The sequence below is a fragment of the Engystomops pustulosus genome, chromosome 5 (genome assembly GCF_040894005.1).
Source record: "Engystomops pustulosus chromosome 5, aEngPut4.maternal, whole genome shotgun sequence".
Taxonomy (NCBI): Eukaryota; Metazoa; Chordata; class Amphibia; order Anura; family Leptodactylidae; genus Engystomops; species Engystomops pustulosus.
Window position 1 is genome coordinate 162,756,252 of NC_092415.1, and position 17,168 is coordinate 162,773,419.

Consider the following 17,168-nt stretch of genomic DNA (forward strand, 5'->3'; position numbering starts at 1 on the left):
ATTGCAAGGAAACACAGTTCAGTGATAATGTCAGTGAGGAGCAATGTACTACAGGGCGATATGTCAATACTTCCTGTTACCAAAACTCTAGAAATACGTGGGGCTCAGCTCAAATATTAAGACAAATGTCTATTTTGTCCTCAACAAAATAAATCTATGATTTTTTTGTTATTAGAGACGTTTCATGTTTCATGAACTGTATGAAAAGCATAGTCTATGTACTTCTTGCCATAAAGCATAGCATGTGTACCAAGTCATTGTTTAGTAACACTCTTTTCTATAGACAGACGGAACTGTCACATTGCCATACTTCAGTACAGACTACACTTTGCTTTGTTTCATGTATTTTACAAGTTATTCCAAAGAGATGGAAGAAAAAAGTCTGCAACATATTTAGATTTTATGCCACTTGTCTAATGTTTCTTTCCGAGTTACAATGTCCTAAACAATCAGCAAAGGGAAAAACTCTAATGGATGAGATGGCCAATTAACCTTCATTGACCCACAAGATGCAGACCATAAATAAAAACCAAAGTTACAGAGTTAGGCTCCTTGCAAAGGAGCATATGCTCGCCCTGGGCTACGGCCCTCTCCATTGAGACACTAGTGACAGGTGCCGTAATACATGAAAATATAGGACATGTTCTATAGTTTTCTGTGCTCGGTCTATGGGGACTGAGATCCGGCCTCAAATTGTGCAACCGGATCTTGGTCCCCCTTACGTTTGTGCAAAAGGCACAAGGCCTTACACTGGATGCCTAGGGGCTTGAAGTTACTCCTGTGCATTTATCTAATAAAAATGCTAAATTAAAAAAAATAATTTAAAACAGGAAAAAAATGTACTTTAAAAAACAGATAAACATATTGTCTACGGAGGCATATTACTATATGTCCTTATAGATATGCGCTCAGTCATCTGGCTCACCACTGCTATCATCTTCATCATATGAAGATAAATCTGGGTTAAACAAGACTTGTTTCTGTCTTTTTATTGCAGATGGACCCAGTTCAAAAAGCAGTCATAAATCACACATTTGGGGCTCCCTTACCACAGAGAAGGAAGCAAATCTCCCCCTGCAATATATGTCAACTGAAATTTAATTCTGAAGTAAGTTTATCATTTTCTAGTCTTGATAAACAATCTTTTGACAATTTAAAAAAAAAAAATTAGCATTTAGGGCAGGAAGTCAGTTTTTTTGTTGGGTTATTTTTTTGGGACCTATATAATGCCATTTTATTGAAGTGTGCTGTAATTGTTGTTGATCAGAGTATATATTTTACCAGATATGAAAAACAAACTACAAACATTTTTTAGATAATGATATAAAAAAATCACTTTAAAGAAAAAAATAGAAATAATTGCAGGGATGGAATTTAAATATATAATAAAAAGGAAAATCCAAAAAATCCTTGACTGATTCTTAAATATTTAACAAAATAAACTGGAGCTGGCAGAAGTTATTGTAACATCTGCAATTGCCAGGGGTGAGACCATTCTATTGTGGTAAACCTCCTGTCTCTAGGATTGTGGATTCAAAGCCTTTCATTTTTGCCTGCCGCCCCCTCCCCTCCCGCAAATAAAAAAAGCTTTTTGGGAAGTAAAATTTCAATTTTGGGACAATAGTTTTGAATGCATTAAGAAAAACATTGCTGTGATTTCCGAGTGCTTCATAATGTATTTCAGAAGTGCTTCGATGGTTTATTTTTTAAGGCAGAAAACACAAGTACCTCTATCAAATACATCTTTTTAAATAAATTTGTGTTTCGTGAAACAAAAAAAAAGTGCTAGTTACCTTGACCATACTCAAAGTCTACTCCAAGTAACTTTAAAGGCTTCCATTGTATCTTTACTAGTCATTAGGATTGTGGTAGACAATTGATTTCATCCATTCTCTAGTACATACTTAATAAACTTTTGAGTACTCATTAAAATTAAATTTTAAAATCCTGTTCGGGTCTGGGTTCAGTCACCGAACCCGGGCCTCAATCAGAAACTGCACCGATTCTGGGTGTTAATTGTTTAAATACCTGTGACAAAGCCACTAGCTGCATATAAACTACTGCAGGTGTGCACCTGCCAACACTAACCTGTGGTCATCCAGAAGTGACAATCCTCCACTAAATGGCAGTGCCCAGTGCCGCAAGCATGTTGGTGCTGACACGCACCCATTGACTTTTCACTTGTCTCTTATCTGGTCACTGCATTCCTAAAATATTATGTAGAGAGTGAAAGCCATGAAGTGCTTCTCCATCACTAGTAAAGTACAGGGCTTATAGTGGGAATAATTTAGTGTCAATACAGGCGATCCCCTACTTAAGAACACCTGACTTACATACGACCCCTAATTACAAACGGACCTCTGGATGTTGGCAATTTACTGTACTTTTGCCTTGGGCTACAATAAACATCTATAACAGTTATCACAGGTGTCTGCAATGAAGCTTTATTGTTAATCCTGGTTCTTATGACAATCTAACATTTTTAAAATCCAATTGTCACAGAGGCCAAAAAAAATTTGGCTGGGGTTACAATGATAAAGTTCCGACTTACATACAAATTCAACTGAAGAACAAACCTACAGACCCTATCTTGTATGTAACCCGGGGACTGTATTTCAATATAATTAAGACTATAGTTAAGAAAATCCTACATGCAAGAAAAAAAGGATCCTATGCTGGACTAAAATTCACTCTCCTACACTTATCTGCAACTAGAAGGTCTCCATGTGGAAGCGTGCAGATAAAAAGTAAAAATCACGATAAAGTCTCCAAACAAGTATTTCATTTAGAGAGTTTGATGTGATCTTTAAAAATTACCAAGTACATTGAAATATTGAGATATATGATTAAGTACATTCATCTTATGAGATGGATCAGAACTAGAGATGAGCGAGCACTAAAATGCTCGGGTACTCGTTACTCGAGACGAACTTTTTCTGATGCTCGAGTGCTCGTCTCGAATAACGAACCCCATTGAAGTCAATGGGAGACCCGAGCATTTTTCAAAGGGACCATGGTTCGGGAATAAAATGGGTTATTTAATTGAAAAAGAGTGTCTTCTGATAAGTTAGCAGATGTATGCAAACATCTGCAATCTATTCTTCACTGTTCCGCGCGTATATTATCTCCTGACAAGTTAACAGATGTGAAGAACAGTGAAGAATAGAATAAAAACAGTGAACACAGGATCATTTAAGTGAAAAACGCAGTGAAAAACACAGTGAAGAATAGATTACAGATGTTCGGCACATCTGCTTACTTGTCGGGGTGATACGCTGTCCCGGGATCCGCTCCTCTTCTTCCACTGAAGTCTCCCCGATCTCTCTGCCCTTCCCGATGTCTCTGGGCCCGCCGCTGCCCCGGTGTCTCCGTGCCTGCCGCTGCCCCGGTGTCTCCGTGCCTGCCGCTCCCCCGCTGTCACCGTGCCTGCCGTTGCCCCGGTGTCTCCGTGCCTGCCGCTGCCCCGCTGTCTCCGTGCCTGCCGCTGCCCCGCTGTCTCCGTGCCTGCCGCTGCCTGTGCTGCTCCCCGGTGTCTCTGTCCTGCTCCCTGGTGTCTCTGTCCTGCTCACCGTGTTCTTCACATACTATTTTGTTCGCACCGTTCCGCCGTATCTTCCGACAAGTAAGCAGATGTGCCGAACATCTGTAATCTATTCTTCACTATGTTTTTCACTGTGTTTTTCACTTAAATGATCCTGTGTTCACTGTTTTTATTCTATTCTTCATTGTTCTTCACTGTTTTTTTTTAATTAACTGCTTGATCTCGAGCAGGGGAAATACTCGTCCGAGCAACGAGCCGCTTCGAGTACCTTAATACTCGAACGAGCATCAAGCTCGAACGAGTATACTCGCTCATCTCTAATCAGAACCATAAAGAAGCAGAGAACACAAATATCATCATGTTATTTTCCTAATAGAAGCCTGTTAGAAGATAAGATAACATTTTTTATGAACGTGTTTTTCTTGCCCTATTGGTGAATTGAAATATTCTATTCAAATATCATTCAAAAATATTTTGGCAAATTTATCAAACTGCCTAAATGTAAAGCTGTATTTATAACCGATAGAAACCAATGATAGCATGACTATTATTTTACAAGAGTAGAAATCAAATGTAAATTACACTGTGCTAGGTTGCTCCCCAGTTGGGTCTAATATATGGAAAGTAACCTTTTTAAAAAAAATTACGTCCTTTTGTTTAACATAAAAAATTGTTTTATAAAAAGATTGAATGAATTGCTAATCTTAAAAATAGAAATTCTTTAACGAATACAATATTTTATAATTATACGCTGTCTTATGATACGGACAACAAACTGAAGTTGTTTTCCTCATCCATTGCTATTTTTCTTCCCTGCATTATTATTTACTGAACCCCGTAGCGCTCCGGTGCAGCAGAGCCGAACAGGAATCTGGAGTCATGGAATACCACTGATATCCCCGGGTAATACCCACGGTTGGAGTGGGTTCCGCGGCATTTAAATAATCTTTGGGGGTCTTTCTCACACGATCAAACACCCCCCCACGCTCGCGCCATTTCGGGGGGCACCGATCGTTGCTATGGCAGCCCTGGGGTCCGACATTAGTATTGCAGAGTATTATCATGAATAAGCAATCAGATGATTGATTGTTCATGTACAATGGTAGAAACATTAAAAAAGTTTTTTTTTTAAAAAGTAATTCAATAAAAATTACACTAATAAATCAATAAACCTGCCCATAAGCCCCAAAACATATAAAGAGACTAGAGATGAGCGAGTATACTTGTTCGAGCTTGATGCTCGTTCGAGTATTAAGGTACTCGAAGCGGCTCGTTGCTCGGACGAGTATTTCCCCTGCTCGAGATCAAGCAGTTAATTAAAAAAAAACAGTGAAGAACAATGAAGAATAGAATAAAAACAGTGAACACAGGATCATTTAAGTGAAAAACACAGTGAAAAACATAGTGAAGAATAGATTACAGATGTTCGGCACATCTGCTTACTTGTCGGAAGATACGGCGGAACGGTGCGAACAAAATAGTATGTGAAGAACACGGTGAGCAGGACAGAGACACCAGGGAGCAGGACAGAGACACCGGGGAGCAGCACAGGCAGCGGCAGGCACGGAGACAGCGGGGCAGCGGCAGGCACGGAGACAGCGGGGCAGCGGCAGGCACGGAGACACCGGGGCAACGGCAGGCACGGTGACAGCGGGGGAGCGGCAGGCACGGAGACACCGGGGCAGCGGCAGGCACGGAGACACCGGGGCAGCGGCGGGCACAGAGACATCGGGAAGGGCAGAGAGATCGGGGAGACTTCAGTGGAAGAAGAGGAGCGGATCCCGGGACAGCGTATCACCCCGACAAGTAAGCAGATGTGCCGAACATCTGTAATCTATTCTTCACTGTGTTTTTCACTGCGTTTTTCACTTAAATGATCCTGTGTTCACTGTTTTTATTCTATTCTTCACTGTTCTTCACATCTGTTAACTTGTCGGGAGATAATATACGCGCGGAACAGTGAAGAATAGATTGCAGATGTTTGCATACATCTGCTAACTTATCAGAAGACATTCTTTTTCAATTAAATAACCCATTTTATTCCCGAACCATGGTCCCTTTGAAAAATGCTCGGGTCTCCCATTGACTTCAATGGGGTTCGTTATTCGAGACGAGCACTCGAGCATCAGAAAAAGTTCGTCTCGAGTAACGAGTACCCGAGCATTTTAGTGCTCGCTCATCTCTAAAAGAGACATATATTGCACAAAAAGTCTAAATCATAACACAAACCCCACATATATAAAAGAAACATAAAAAAACACCAAAAATTATGATTTTTACCCTATTTAATCCCACAAAAAATGCAATAAAAAGTGATCAAAAATTCATATGTACTCCAGAATGATACTGTTGCAAAGTGCAATATATCTCTCAAAAAACAAGCCATCAGCCAGCTTAGTAGCCAAAAAAGTAAACATTTTATGCCACTTGGAAGAAGGTGACGCAAAAATGATAGATTTTTCCCCACATTAGGATCTTATTTGGCAAATTTAGTATAACATAAGAAAAAATATTCATGTATGGTATCCCTGTAATCGTATCAACCCATATAATAAAGATAACTTGATTATTAGGCTATACGGTGAACACCAAAAAAAAAAAAGTTAAAAATCCAGTACAGAATTGATTCTTTTCTACTCCTGACCTCAAAAAAGTTTTCAACAATAGTAGATACCAACCCCAAAATTGTAACACTGGAAAAAGCATCTCATCCTGCAAAAAAATCACATGACCCCGATAACGAAAAATGTTATAGCCTGGAAAAGGGGCCAATGAGAAAACTAAAATCCTGGCAGCTGCCGGTCCCCCCTTCCCTCCTGCACCTCGCTGTGCACCCATAAAACAAGTAATGGCCACATGTGGGGGGTTTCTGTACTTGGGAGAAATTGTGTAAAAAATTTTAAGATGGGTTTTCTCTTTTTATCCTTTGGAAATATGTAAATTTTAGCGCTAAATGAACGTATAATCAACAAAATTTGACCATTATAAACTTCATCTACATTATGATTTAATTACAATGAAGATCTCAAGGGGTTAACAATCTTCCTACAAAACTGTTTCTGTAATGTTTGAGGGTTGCCGATTTGAAAATGGGTTGATTATATATGCTAAATAATTAAAATTTCATTCAAAACAGTATTTATACCCAAAATAGTAAATTCTGAAAATATGGAAAATCAAAATGTTCCCGGGAAAATTCAAAATGTTATTCAGCAACATATTTAGGTGGTAAATTTATTTGCCTGAAAATGCAATGATTTCGAATTTCGAAAAGAGCTAATTTTTCTAAAAATTCATAATTTTTTCTTTTTTTTGTAAATAAATGCAAAACTTATCAGCCAAAATTTACCACTAAAATGAAGTACAACATGTGGGGGGAAAACTATCTCAGAATCACTTTGATAAGTAACAGTGTTCAAAAGTTATAACCATATAAAGCGACGCATGTCAGAATACAAAAAATGGGGCCAAGCCTTAAGCTATAACGTGGCTGCGTCCTTAAGGGTTTAATATATGTTATTTCTATCACCAAATTTATACTATAAATAAAGTATATAAAAATTACTCATGTTGCTATAAATGTCAATCTTGTAATGCAGATATTTTCCATGTTTTATGGCCCTGCACAAAGGTAGATAAATATTGGCACAACGTTTTTGATTTAATAGAGGTTAAGGTTGGTGTTACACTTTCTCGTACTACAGCTTTGAGTTTATTAGGATTTTAGTTTCCTACTAGTGTCCCAAAAAATTAACATTTTAAAATCTTTATTGCCAGGCTAATTCTAGTGAGTTATTGGAAGTCCCCTAAGTCTCCAGTGTTAATGGAATGGTTAACTGAGGTTGGCAAAATGAGGATACATAAGATGATTGTGAGAGATTTAAGCTGAGCTATGTCATGGGCACGGGTGCTCCTGTGACCAATATCCTCGTCACAGGAGCATCCATGTTCCTCCCTCTGCCCCCGGAGCCAGCCTGCACGTTAACTTAACATCCCTGGCTCCAGCAGCAGTCTCTGTGGCTCCCACCGGTAATTGGCGCTGGCTAGCCCCCTGCCCTGATAAATTTCCGGCCCCTTCATGTGTCCCCTGCCGGATCTTTGTGCTTCTATGCCTGAGAGAAAGCTTTTTTACATGCCCTTTGCTGTTATCCTGATTTCATGTTGTGACGTCAATTCCGTTCCTGACTCTGATCCCGTGCTGCCTGTCCTGACCTACCGTTATGTCCCTGACTCTGATCCTGTGCTGCTTGTCTTGACCTCCTGCCTGTCCCCAACCACGAGCTTACCTTACGACCCTGCCACAGCAAGTCCAACCTGCTTTGTAGAGGGCTCTGGTGAAAAACGGGTACCACCTAGATTCTGGTTCCAGGTGTCGGCTTACATCATCATCCGAGGTGGTCCAATGGGTCCACTACCAGTGATGCCTGACAAGTTACAGTGGAAGGAAGAGTAATTTTTTTTACTTGTGTCACTAGTTCCCCATATCACCAGCACAATGAGGGTTCTGATGTATTCTATGTATCTATTATATTGGCAAAATTATGTTTTATTTGGATCTTTTTTAACATACATTTTATATTATTGTTATTATGAAGTGAAACTTAATAAAGATTTAATTTACAAAATGATACTTTAATAATGATTTTAATTGTTGCGGGGCAAAATTCACAGTTATTTCATATAGATGGTTACCTTGCTGCAGCTACATCAGGTGGACTGAGAACATAAATGACAGATAATTCTCACTAGCAGACTCTACTTTGGAAGTGAGGAAGAAAAACTTATAGGGGAAACTAATTGCAATACTGTTCACATCACTTTTAGGTATACTGTGTTTTTAGCTTTTTAAGCAATTAGCAGTTTTTAATGGGGGCTATCAAGATAAACATAAATTCACCAGGATATCAGATGATATAGAAGCTCCATGGAGAGTAGGGTAAGATGTGAGTAATAGTATCTAGGTTTCCAGTCCCCAACACAGAGGTGTTGGAAACTGGCAGACGGAGAATGCACATGGGAGAATAAATCTAAGAGCTAAATGAGGTTTGCACATCTCATGAGGATTAAAAATAGTAAAATCCTTGGACAGGAAGAGGAGGAGCAGACTGCTAATTCATTAATAAGTAAACATCAGACCCATCCCAGCTCATTTACATACCACATGGGAAATTTTCAGTTACAGACTGAAGTAAGGACATTGTCCTATGGCTAATACATGTTTGGATATTTGTTGGCTTAGCAACGGTAAACATGTGCTTGTTTAATGGGGACAAATTTAAGGTGACAGTTCTCCTTTAACTACCGGTACATTTTAGTAAAAGATTTAGGCAGATTAAATATAGTTGTATTGGGTTTGCTTTTTAGTTTTCAATGCAATAAACTGAATACTAAGAGCATGCATATTATAGTTTTAATTCTTGCACTCCGGTATTTACATGAGCATGTGTAGTGATGGCGTAAACTGTAATGGTTGTCAATGTCAGTCTAAGGAGGCATTTTCTGTAATGAACATATAATAGACATTAAATGCACTCATTGTTAGTGGAAATTAGAAGTGATGTAAAGAAATGAAGCCGCTACTATAATCAGAGTTATATGCAGTCATTTTCACAATGTGATGTAGCTGCAGGGTCCACATTGTACTGCAGTTTTAGTCTATTACTTTTGATTTAGGTTTCAATTACACATCTTAGTGCATATTACTATTGAAGTGGAGCTGTAGCTGTTTCTACCTACCACAGCTGCTTAAAATATATGTCTACTCATATACAAGAAGTGCATAAAGTGATCCAAAAATGCAAGAGTGGTATTCTTTCAATAAATATTTATTAGCTTTATCCACATTACTTGGACCTCCATGCGAACAACAGCATTTAAGGAAATGATAGGGGTATTAGAGATAATAGAAGTAATGATCACTCTGCAGAGTAGGTAATAAAAAGTTGATCGGGGTGGTCAAGCATGGTCAACCGTGTGTGTCCCTCATTGATTACCTATATAGTGCCAGATGAACAGCCAGAATCAGTTGAACTGTATACTTTTAGAAGGTGGGCACCACTACTGTAGCTGTGGCTTCTATTAAAAGTGCTTCCCCCCCAATGTGCCAGATAGTGTATCCGATGGATTAATGTGCTGTTAGACAATTCTTCAGCAGGCCCTGCCTAGCATAGAACCTGCGCTATAACTGGAGCAGGCTATAACTAGTGTACAGGCATAAGGCAGGAATGCCCCTCACAAGCTAAATCCGCCATGTGGTACTCTTCCTTCACGGCCTTCAACGCCAAAAGGGAAAATAATTGCAATTCCTAGCCGTGCACAACAAATTGTGATTATTTCATGGCTTGTTTGCTGCAAAGCTGGCACATAAACTTTAGAAATCTCCTCGAATGACTCCATACACAGTAAGAATCTTTTCATATATGACATGTATGAAATAAGTTATAAAAACAACAACAAAAAAAAATCCAAATCCTTATTTTAAACATTTTTTTGTACCATCTTTTTGTTTGAACACGTTTTGAAGTTTTCCATTAACTGGTAAACATCACCAAAATATCCAAAAAATGCTGATTTCCTTCAGATTAGAAAGTTGCTAGCAGTGTTTTTGACAAAAAAAATCTTTTGAATATAATAACAATCTGTGTGAATATAGCCTTAAGGCACTGTGCGACTTCTAATAGCTTCTTATTCCTTCCCATAAATGGTAAAGCTTGAATTTATTTAAGAAAATATGTGTTTTTTTTGTTTTCCGCAATCTTTGAGATACAAGTATACAGTTCCAAGGTCAGTCCTTGCTCATTCTTGTCTGTTTGTTCTTTGGATCTGTTAAAGTTCTGTCAGCATGTAGTTTAGGAGAGAAAACACAGAATGTACTTTTTGCTTTACTGGTTTCAATGGAACAGTTAACATGGTTTGGAAGCTTTAAATACCTTCCACTTTACAAAATCAAATAACTGTATTAAGCATAAAACTGCAAAGAAGGATATAAAATAAAGTCTTCAAAATCTGAATTGAGCTTGGAGCTTATATTTCTGCTAAAACCTATCGCAGAGTTTCTTTATATTTCTTTCAGATGCTTTACAACATTTGGAATTGTTGTGTAAAAGTATACACATCTCTTAAAATAAGGTAGGGAAAGGTTAAAGGCGGAGAGATAGTAGAGGAGAATGGAAGAATAGAACAACTGTATCATCAGGAAAACCAATAAAAATGTAATTTCATATCTATAAAAACTTTGCTTCATTCTACTGAAAAGCAATGTATAAAATCTATGATCCAGTATTGTTTTCAGTTGAGGTTTATAAATCCCTTTCGACAGTGAACTTTTTTGGATACTTTTAGGCTGTTAGGCACATCCAATTTTGCTTAAAAAACACCCTTTCTCAATGCCAAAATGCTACAAATAAACATTATACACTCATTGGCCACTTTATTAGGTACACCTGTCCAACTGCTCGTTAACACTTAATTTCCAGTCAGCCAATCACATGGCGGCAACTCAGTGCATTTAGGCATGTAGACATGGTCAAGACAATCTCCTGCAGTTCAAACCGAGTATCAGTATGGAGAAGAAAGGTGATTTGATTGCCTTTGAGCGTGGCATGGTTGTTGGGGCCAGAAGGGCTGGTCTGAGTATTTCAGAAACTGCTGATCTACTGGGATTTTCATGCACAACCATCTCTAGGGCTTACAGAGAATGGTCCGAAAAAGAAAGTGAGCGGCAGTTCTGTGGGCGGAAATGCCTTGTTGATGCCAGAGGTCAGAGGAGAATGGGCAGACTGGTTCGAGCTGATTGAAAGGCAACAGTGACTCAAATCGCCACCCGTTACAACCAAGGTAGGCAGAAGAGCATCTCTGAACGCACAGTATGTCGAACTTTGAGGCAGATGGGCTACAGCAGCAGAAGACCACACCGGGTGCCACTCCTTTCAGCTAAGAACAGGAAACTGAGGCTACAATTTGCACAAGCTCATCAAAATTGGACAGTAGAAGATTGGAAAAATGTTGCCTGGTCTGAGGAGTCTCGATTTCTGCTGCGACATTTGGATGGTAGGGTCAGAATTTGGCGTCAACAACATGAAAGCATGGATCCATCCTGCCTTGTATCAACGGTTCAGGCTGGTGGTTGTGGTGTCATGGTGTGGGGAATATTTTCTTGGCAGTCTTTGGGTCCCTTGGTACCAATTGAGCATTGTTGCAACGCCACAGCCTACCTTAGTATTGTTGCTGACCATGTCCATCCCTTTATGACCACAATGTACCCAACATCTGATGGCTACTTTCAGCAGGATAATGCGCCATGTCATAAAGCTGGAATCATCTCAGACTGCTTTCTTGAACATGACAATGAGTTCACTGTACTCAAATGGCCTCCACAGTCACCAGATCTTAATCCAATAGAGCATCTTTGGGATGTGGTGGAACGGGAGATTCGCATCATGGATGTGCAGCCGACAAATCTGCGGCAACTGTGTGATGCCATCATGTCAATATGGACCAAAATCTCTGAGGAATGCTTCCAGCACCTTGTTGAATCTATGCCTCGAAGAATTGAGGCAGTTCTGAAGGCAAAAGGGGGTCCAACCCGTTACTAGCATGGTGTACCTAATAAAGTGGCCGGTGAGTGTATTAATAGCTTAATAACGTTTACCTAATCTAGCATACATCTACAATACAAGTTAAAGGGATTGTATGGGTTTAAACAAAAACTTATAACAGTGGGAGCTAAGAAAACCAAAAAAAGTGCCTTTGCCAGCACTACAATTGTCCTACACCATCTCCCATTGGTGCCATGCTTTATGTTTCTTAGCCCCCCCCCCCCCAAGCTGGTTATATGTCTTTGTTGGTTTGTAATTAAAGCCCTTTAATAAAATATTTTTTAGTTATCAGAGCAAAATGCCTCTGTCTCTAGTAAGATGGATCCAAGCTCTCTGATGGCATGAAGCTCTTTGCAGAGGGGAGGGGGAACAGTGAGTCAAAGTAGTTGGGTCTCTACCCAGCACCTCTGACACAACTGAAAATTACAAATGTAGAGATGAGAGATGCTGAAGAAAGTTTTGTCATGACCAGAAACTCCTTATGCTCATATAAAGGACTTCTAATTTGTAAGATTTACAAAAATGTCTACAAACACTATAATGACATATGAATACAATACACAATGGGCCAATTTATGCAGCAAGATAGAGCCAGACTTATTTAGAAGTTTTGATTTTTTTTTTATTGTTCTAGTGCATCATTTATGTCTCAAAATTCCAATGGTTTTACCCAAATATTAAGATTTTATCATGCCACGGAAAATAGAAAACTAGCATGCAGGCATGATAAATCAGCTCTAAGATACTACAGGGTCAATGGGGGTCATTCACGTTTTCCCGACGCGTTACCCGAATATTTCCGATTTGCGCCGATTTTCCCTGAATTGCCTCGGGATTTTGTCGCACGCGATCGGTTTGTGGCGTATCGGCGCTGGCATGCACACGACGGAAATCGGGGGGCGTGGCCATAGGAAAACCCGACGGATTTGGAAAAACCGCATATTTTTTTCAAAAAATTGGTCGCATGGGCCATACTCACATGCACCACGATGAAGACGATGAACTCCGGGGCAGCTCGGCGGACTTAGGCGCAGCAGCGACACCTGGTGGACATCGGGCGCAGGACCTTCATGAATCGCTGGAAGACCCGAACGCTCGTCGGAGAAGCCGCCGCTGGAACGTGAATGGACCAGGTAAGTAAATGTGCCCCATTGTGTCTGTAGGGTTCCGTACAAAATACGTTCCTTGGGTTTGTACTTAAGTTGAATTTGTATGTAAGTGGAACTGTATACTCTATAATTGTAGCTCCAGACAAATTTTTATTTGCCCCAGTGACAATTAGATTCAACATCTTTTGCTGTAATGGGGCAAAGGATTATCAATTTAGCTTCATTACAGACACCTTACAGGTGATCATTGCAGCCTGAGACTAAAGTAAAGCATCCAGAGAGCTTCACCATAGATCACAGTGGGCAGTGAGGTCTGTCTGTAACTAGGAGTCATCTGTGAGTCGGGTGTCCTGTAAAGGACTGCCTGTCCTAGGGGACTGCCTGTACAGCACTATCTATTTGCTTTTCCATAGGCCTAAAATACATTTTTCCCCAAATGTTGCAAAAAAAAACAGCGCTGAAACTATTTAAAAAATATTCCAAATAAAACCCTTGAAATCCATTGAGTTTTTATTAAATCAATCTTTAAAAATCCTAAACGTTATGTCAAGGAAGTCTTAAGGGAGTTTCTTAAAGCTATTTATTTTGTGTTTTGTGCAGTTTTGAATATTGCTATGACACACATTGTGTGCTGCTAATAGTGAGTAATAAAGATGAGATATTTTATAGGTAATCCACAAAGCCTCAGGTTTGGTGGTGATTGGTGAATAGCAGTGAGTCTTATGTTTGCTAGAGACAAATTGTAGCAATGTAATAAAATCTTAAAAACATTTATCCTGTCTACAGAAAAAACACATTTCTGAAAATAATAAACTATATATGAAGTGAGTATTCTGTAAGGTTACATTTGTTTTCGAGAATTTCCTGTGGGATTAGTTCTACTTGAAATTACATTACAAAATGTTTTAAATAGACAAAGATGTCCTAGATTCATCAAGGTTTCTCTCCTAAGACTTTGTTCACAAAAGTAAGTGCTTGCTTTGAATGGGAACCTGTTATCTGTATCGTAATTAGACTGGTATCAAAATCAAGGATAAAGGATCCCACTTATCCTTCAGTCTAGATCCACAGCATATAACAGTCATAATGTCATGCAATACTGTTTTGCATGATAGAAATGTCAGTGAAAATCTTCAATGAGCAATGTGCAGAGTCTCAAGCTTAACCACTTAGTGGGGGACATTTATTATGGCCTTTCAAACAGAAAAACTGGCAGTGTTTTTTTTTCCCTCTCTGCGCCACTTTCACCGTGTCGGCGCCATAGTATTGGTGTTTTCCGACACTGTTGACTTTTTTGTAGTACAAAAATAGCCCAGCCTAAAGCTGATCTAAACATTTTAGTCAATTCCCTAATTCATTTATCCCTTGAGCCACAAACTTATATCTCACCAAAAAATATAGAACAGTTCTAGCGCCACTCTGCGCCAAAAATAATAAATGCCCCTCAGACTGTCTGGTCAGAAAACAATGAGAATGGATGACCTACTGGATACAGATGAAGATGACCTAAAATCAGAAATGTAACTTTCTGGGAAAAAATTGACTGTGGTAATCTTGTTATATTTGTTATCAATGGCCTCCTTAAAAAAATCTACTTTTAAAATGATGCTAATGAGCCACAATGGCAACTAGGGTTGTTGCCAGAGCCCCACCATGCTGTTACACTGTCTCCCATCCACCTGCTCCCTCTGTCTGATGTAATCTAACACAGTGGGAGGGTTAAGTTCTCCCGCTCAGTGTAACAGCCTATGAAGCCAAAGCACTGAGGGGCTCTGGTAATGCCCTTAAAGCCTTTTTTGCTCATTAGCATAATTGTATTTGATTTTAGAAGGAAGGATTCCATTGATAAAAAATATAACAGGATTTTCCCAGTCACAATGCTTAAATCTATGAGTAAGTGTCCATGGTTTATTATTCTTGATTTTGATGGTAGATTTTCTTTAATGAACTGTATAACCTTTTATGAGAGCAGATAAATCTAAACTTTTATTATATAGAGAACATTGCTTTCTGGTAGCTGCAGTAGTTTCAGCTCCATCTGTGTCTGAGTTCACATGAATAATATTCAGCCTTCCATGCAGTTTCTACACTGACCATATTCTGAAACATCTTAGGTTCTTGAAGGATTGTGGACCAGCTGTTGTCAATAAACTGGAACTAGCAAAGATTAAGTTTCTGCTTTTTACATTACACTGTAAAATCTGGTTTTAATTAAATCCCTTCTAAACAACAAATGCCAAAACAATGTCCCAGTGGTGAAAGTAAGGGGCTGTTCTATATTTTGTAGATAAAATTTCTTCCATGAAGAACATTACATGTTATGGGATGCATTATTTTTTGCAAGGTCTGAACGTCTGCTATTACTTCACAATTTGTTCTTCACATTAACAAGCACCTTTTACTGCATTGTGTTGAGGTTGGTAAATGGCAAAATCAAAAACACTATTTACACTCCATTTTTGGTTCATTGGATATTGTTATGTGACAAAGATAAAAAAGCTACACTACATTTTTAAAAGGCACATTTTGTTATCAGCGGCAGCATCTACTTTTTGGCTTTTTCTGACGTTTCAAGAGTAGCTGAATTTTTTATTTTTTTTTGTAACAAGTGAATGGAAAGCAAAACTTATTTACAGGCCTTTGAAATGAGATAAAAGTGAAGTTTATTGTACTGTTTTACATCCTTGAGGCCTTTGCTTGAATCAGTGTTCTTGCATATGTGCTCCCGACGTCCAGTGATAGACTTTAGTTGTCACAGCAGCCTCATCCCTTCTAGTCCAGCAAAGCAATGTCAATGGAGAAGGGATGTAAACAGAACAAAAAAACAACAAGAGAGGACGGCGCCTCGTGTAATACTGTTGGCATCAATGGTTGGTGAGAGAAGAGAGCACTGCTCACCTGAAAGCACCTTGTTACAGTGCAGTTTGTAGCCCACCCTGGGGAATGGTTCCGGATCATATGGCTAATTGAAGCCAATAGCAGGAGTGTTCTAAGCAGCTCCCACAGCTCCAAAATACCCGGACCTCGAATAGAGGCCGGGGTAGACAGTGGAGTAAAAAACGGAAAAAACAGGAGAAGGAAGCTATCGATAGCTTCCTTCTCCTTTTTTTCCGTTTTTTACTCCAATGGAGAAGGGAGTCAGTGGTAAAATTATGAAATACATTATACAGGCGGTCCCCTACTTAAGAACACCCAACTTACAGGTAACCCCTAGTTAAAGACCTCTCTACCCACTGTGACTTCCAGTGAAGCTCTCTGAATGCTTTACTTTAGTCCCAGGCTGCAATGATCAGCTGTAAGGTGTCTGTAATGAAGCTTTGTTGATAATCCTTGGTCCCATTACAGACAAAAGTTTTGAAACTCCAATTGTTACTGGAGCAAAATTTGTTTTTGTCTGGAACTATAATTATAAAATATACAGTTTCGACTTACACACAAATTCAACTTAAGAGCAAACCTAAACAACCTATCTTGTACATAACCTGGGGACTACATATATTTATATATAATGTCGACTTTTTGGCACCGTATTTTTTTATAAGCTTTTTTATAGTGATCAGAACTTTTTTCTAATATTGGTCTCCAAATCATCCTCCAAAGCATAGAAAAAGTTATAAATAGTCAGGCTCCAAGTTTTATTATCTTAATTGGAGCATGTCAGCAGTTTTGACCCTACAAAGCTACAGGTGTTGCTCCAGAGAGCGGTTAATTTATACTTTTGTGTGTGTCGCTAGTAGCTGCAGGACTTTGAAACAGAAAGCATTTACATTCCAATATTGTAGCTGGACATGGGGTGCATCTGTATGTGAATTCTCCTCATTGAACACAGCCACTCCACCTGCTATCAGTCACTGCTGTTTGAGTATATATGATATTGTTGATGTCTTGTAAGCTATTTAGCATATAAATGTTTACACTCTG

At 39.0% G+C, this 17,168-nt stretch overlaps 1 protein-coding gene across 2 annotated transcripts in view; it reads left to right on the forward strand.

Annotated features, from left to right (window-relative positions):
- The window catches only part of ZNF385D (zinc finger protein 385D), a 215,337-nt gene that overhangs the window by 108,063 nt on the left and 90,106 nt on the right, over window positions 1-17,168 (forward strand). Inside the window, exon 3 of one of the 2 annotated variants that reach the window (XM_072153637.1) lies at window positions 998-1,108. The exons of the other annotated variant lie outside the window; for it this stretch is intronic. Within the exon in view, the coding sequence (XP_072009738.1) occupies window positions 998-1,108 (111 nt within the window). The remainder of the gene's footprint in view (window positions 1-997; window positions 1,109-17,168) is intronic. 2 annotated transcript variants of the gene reach the window in all.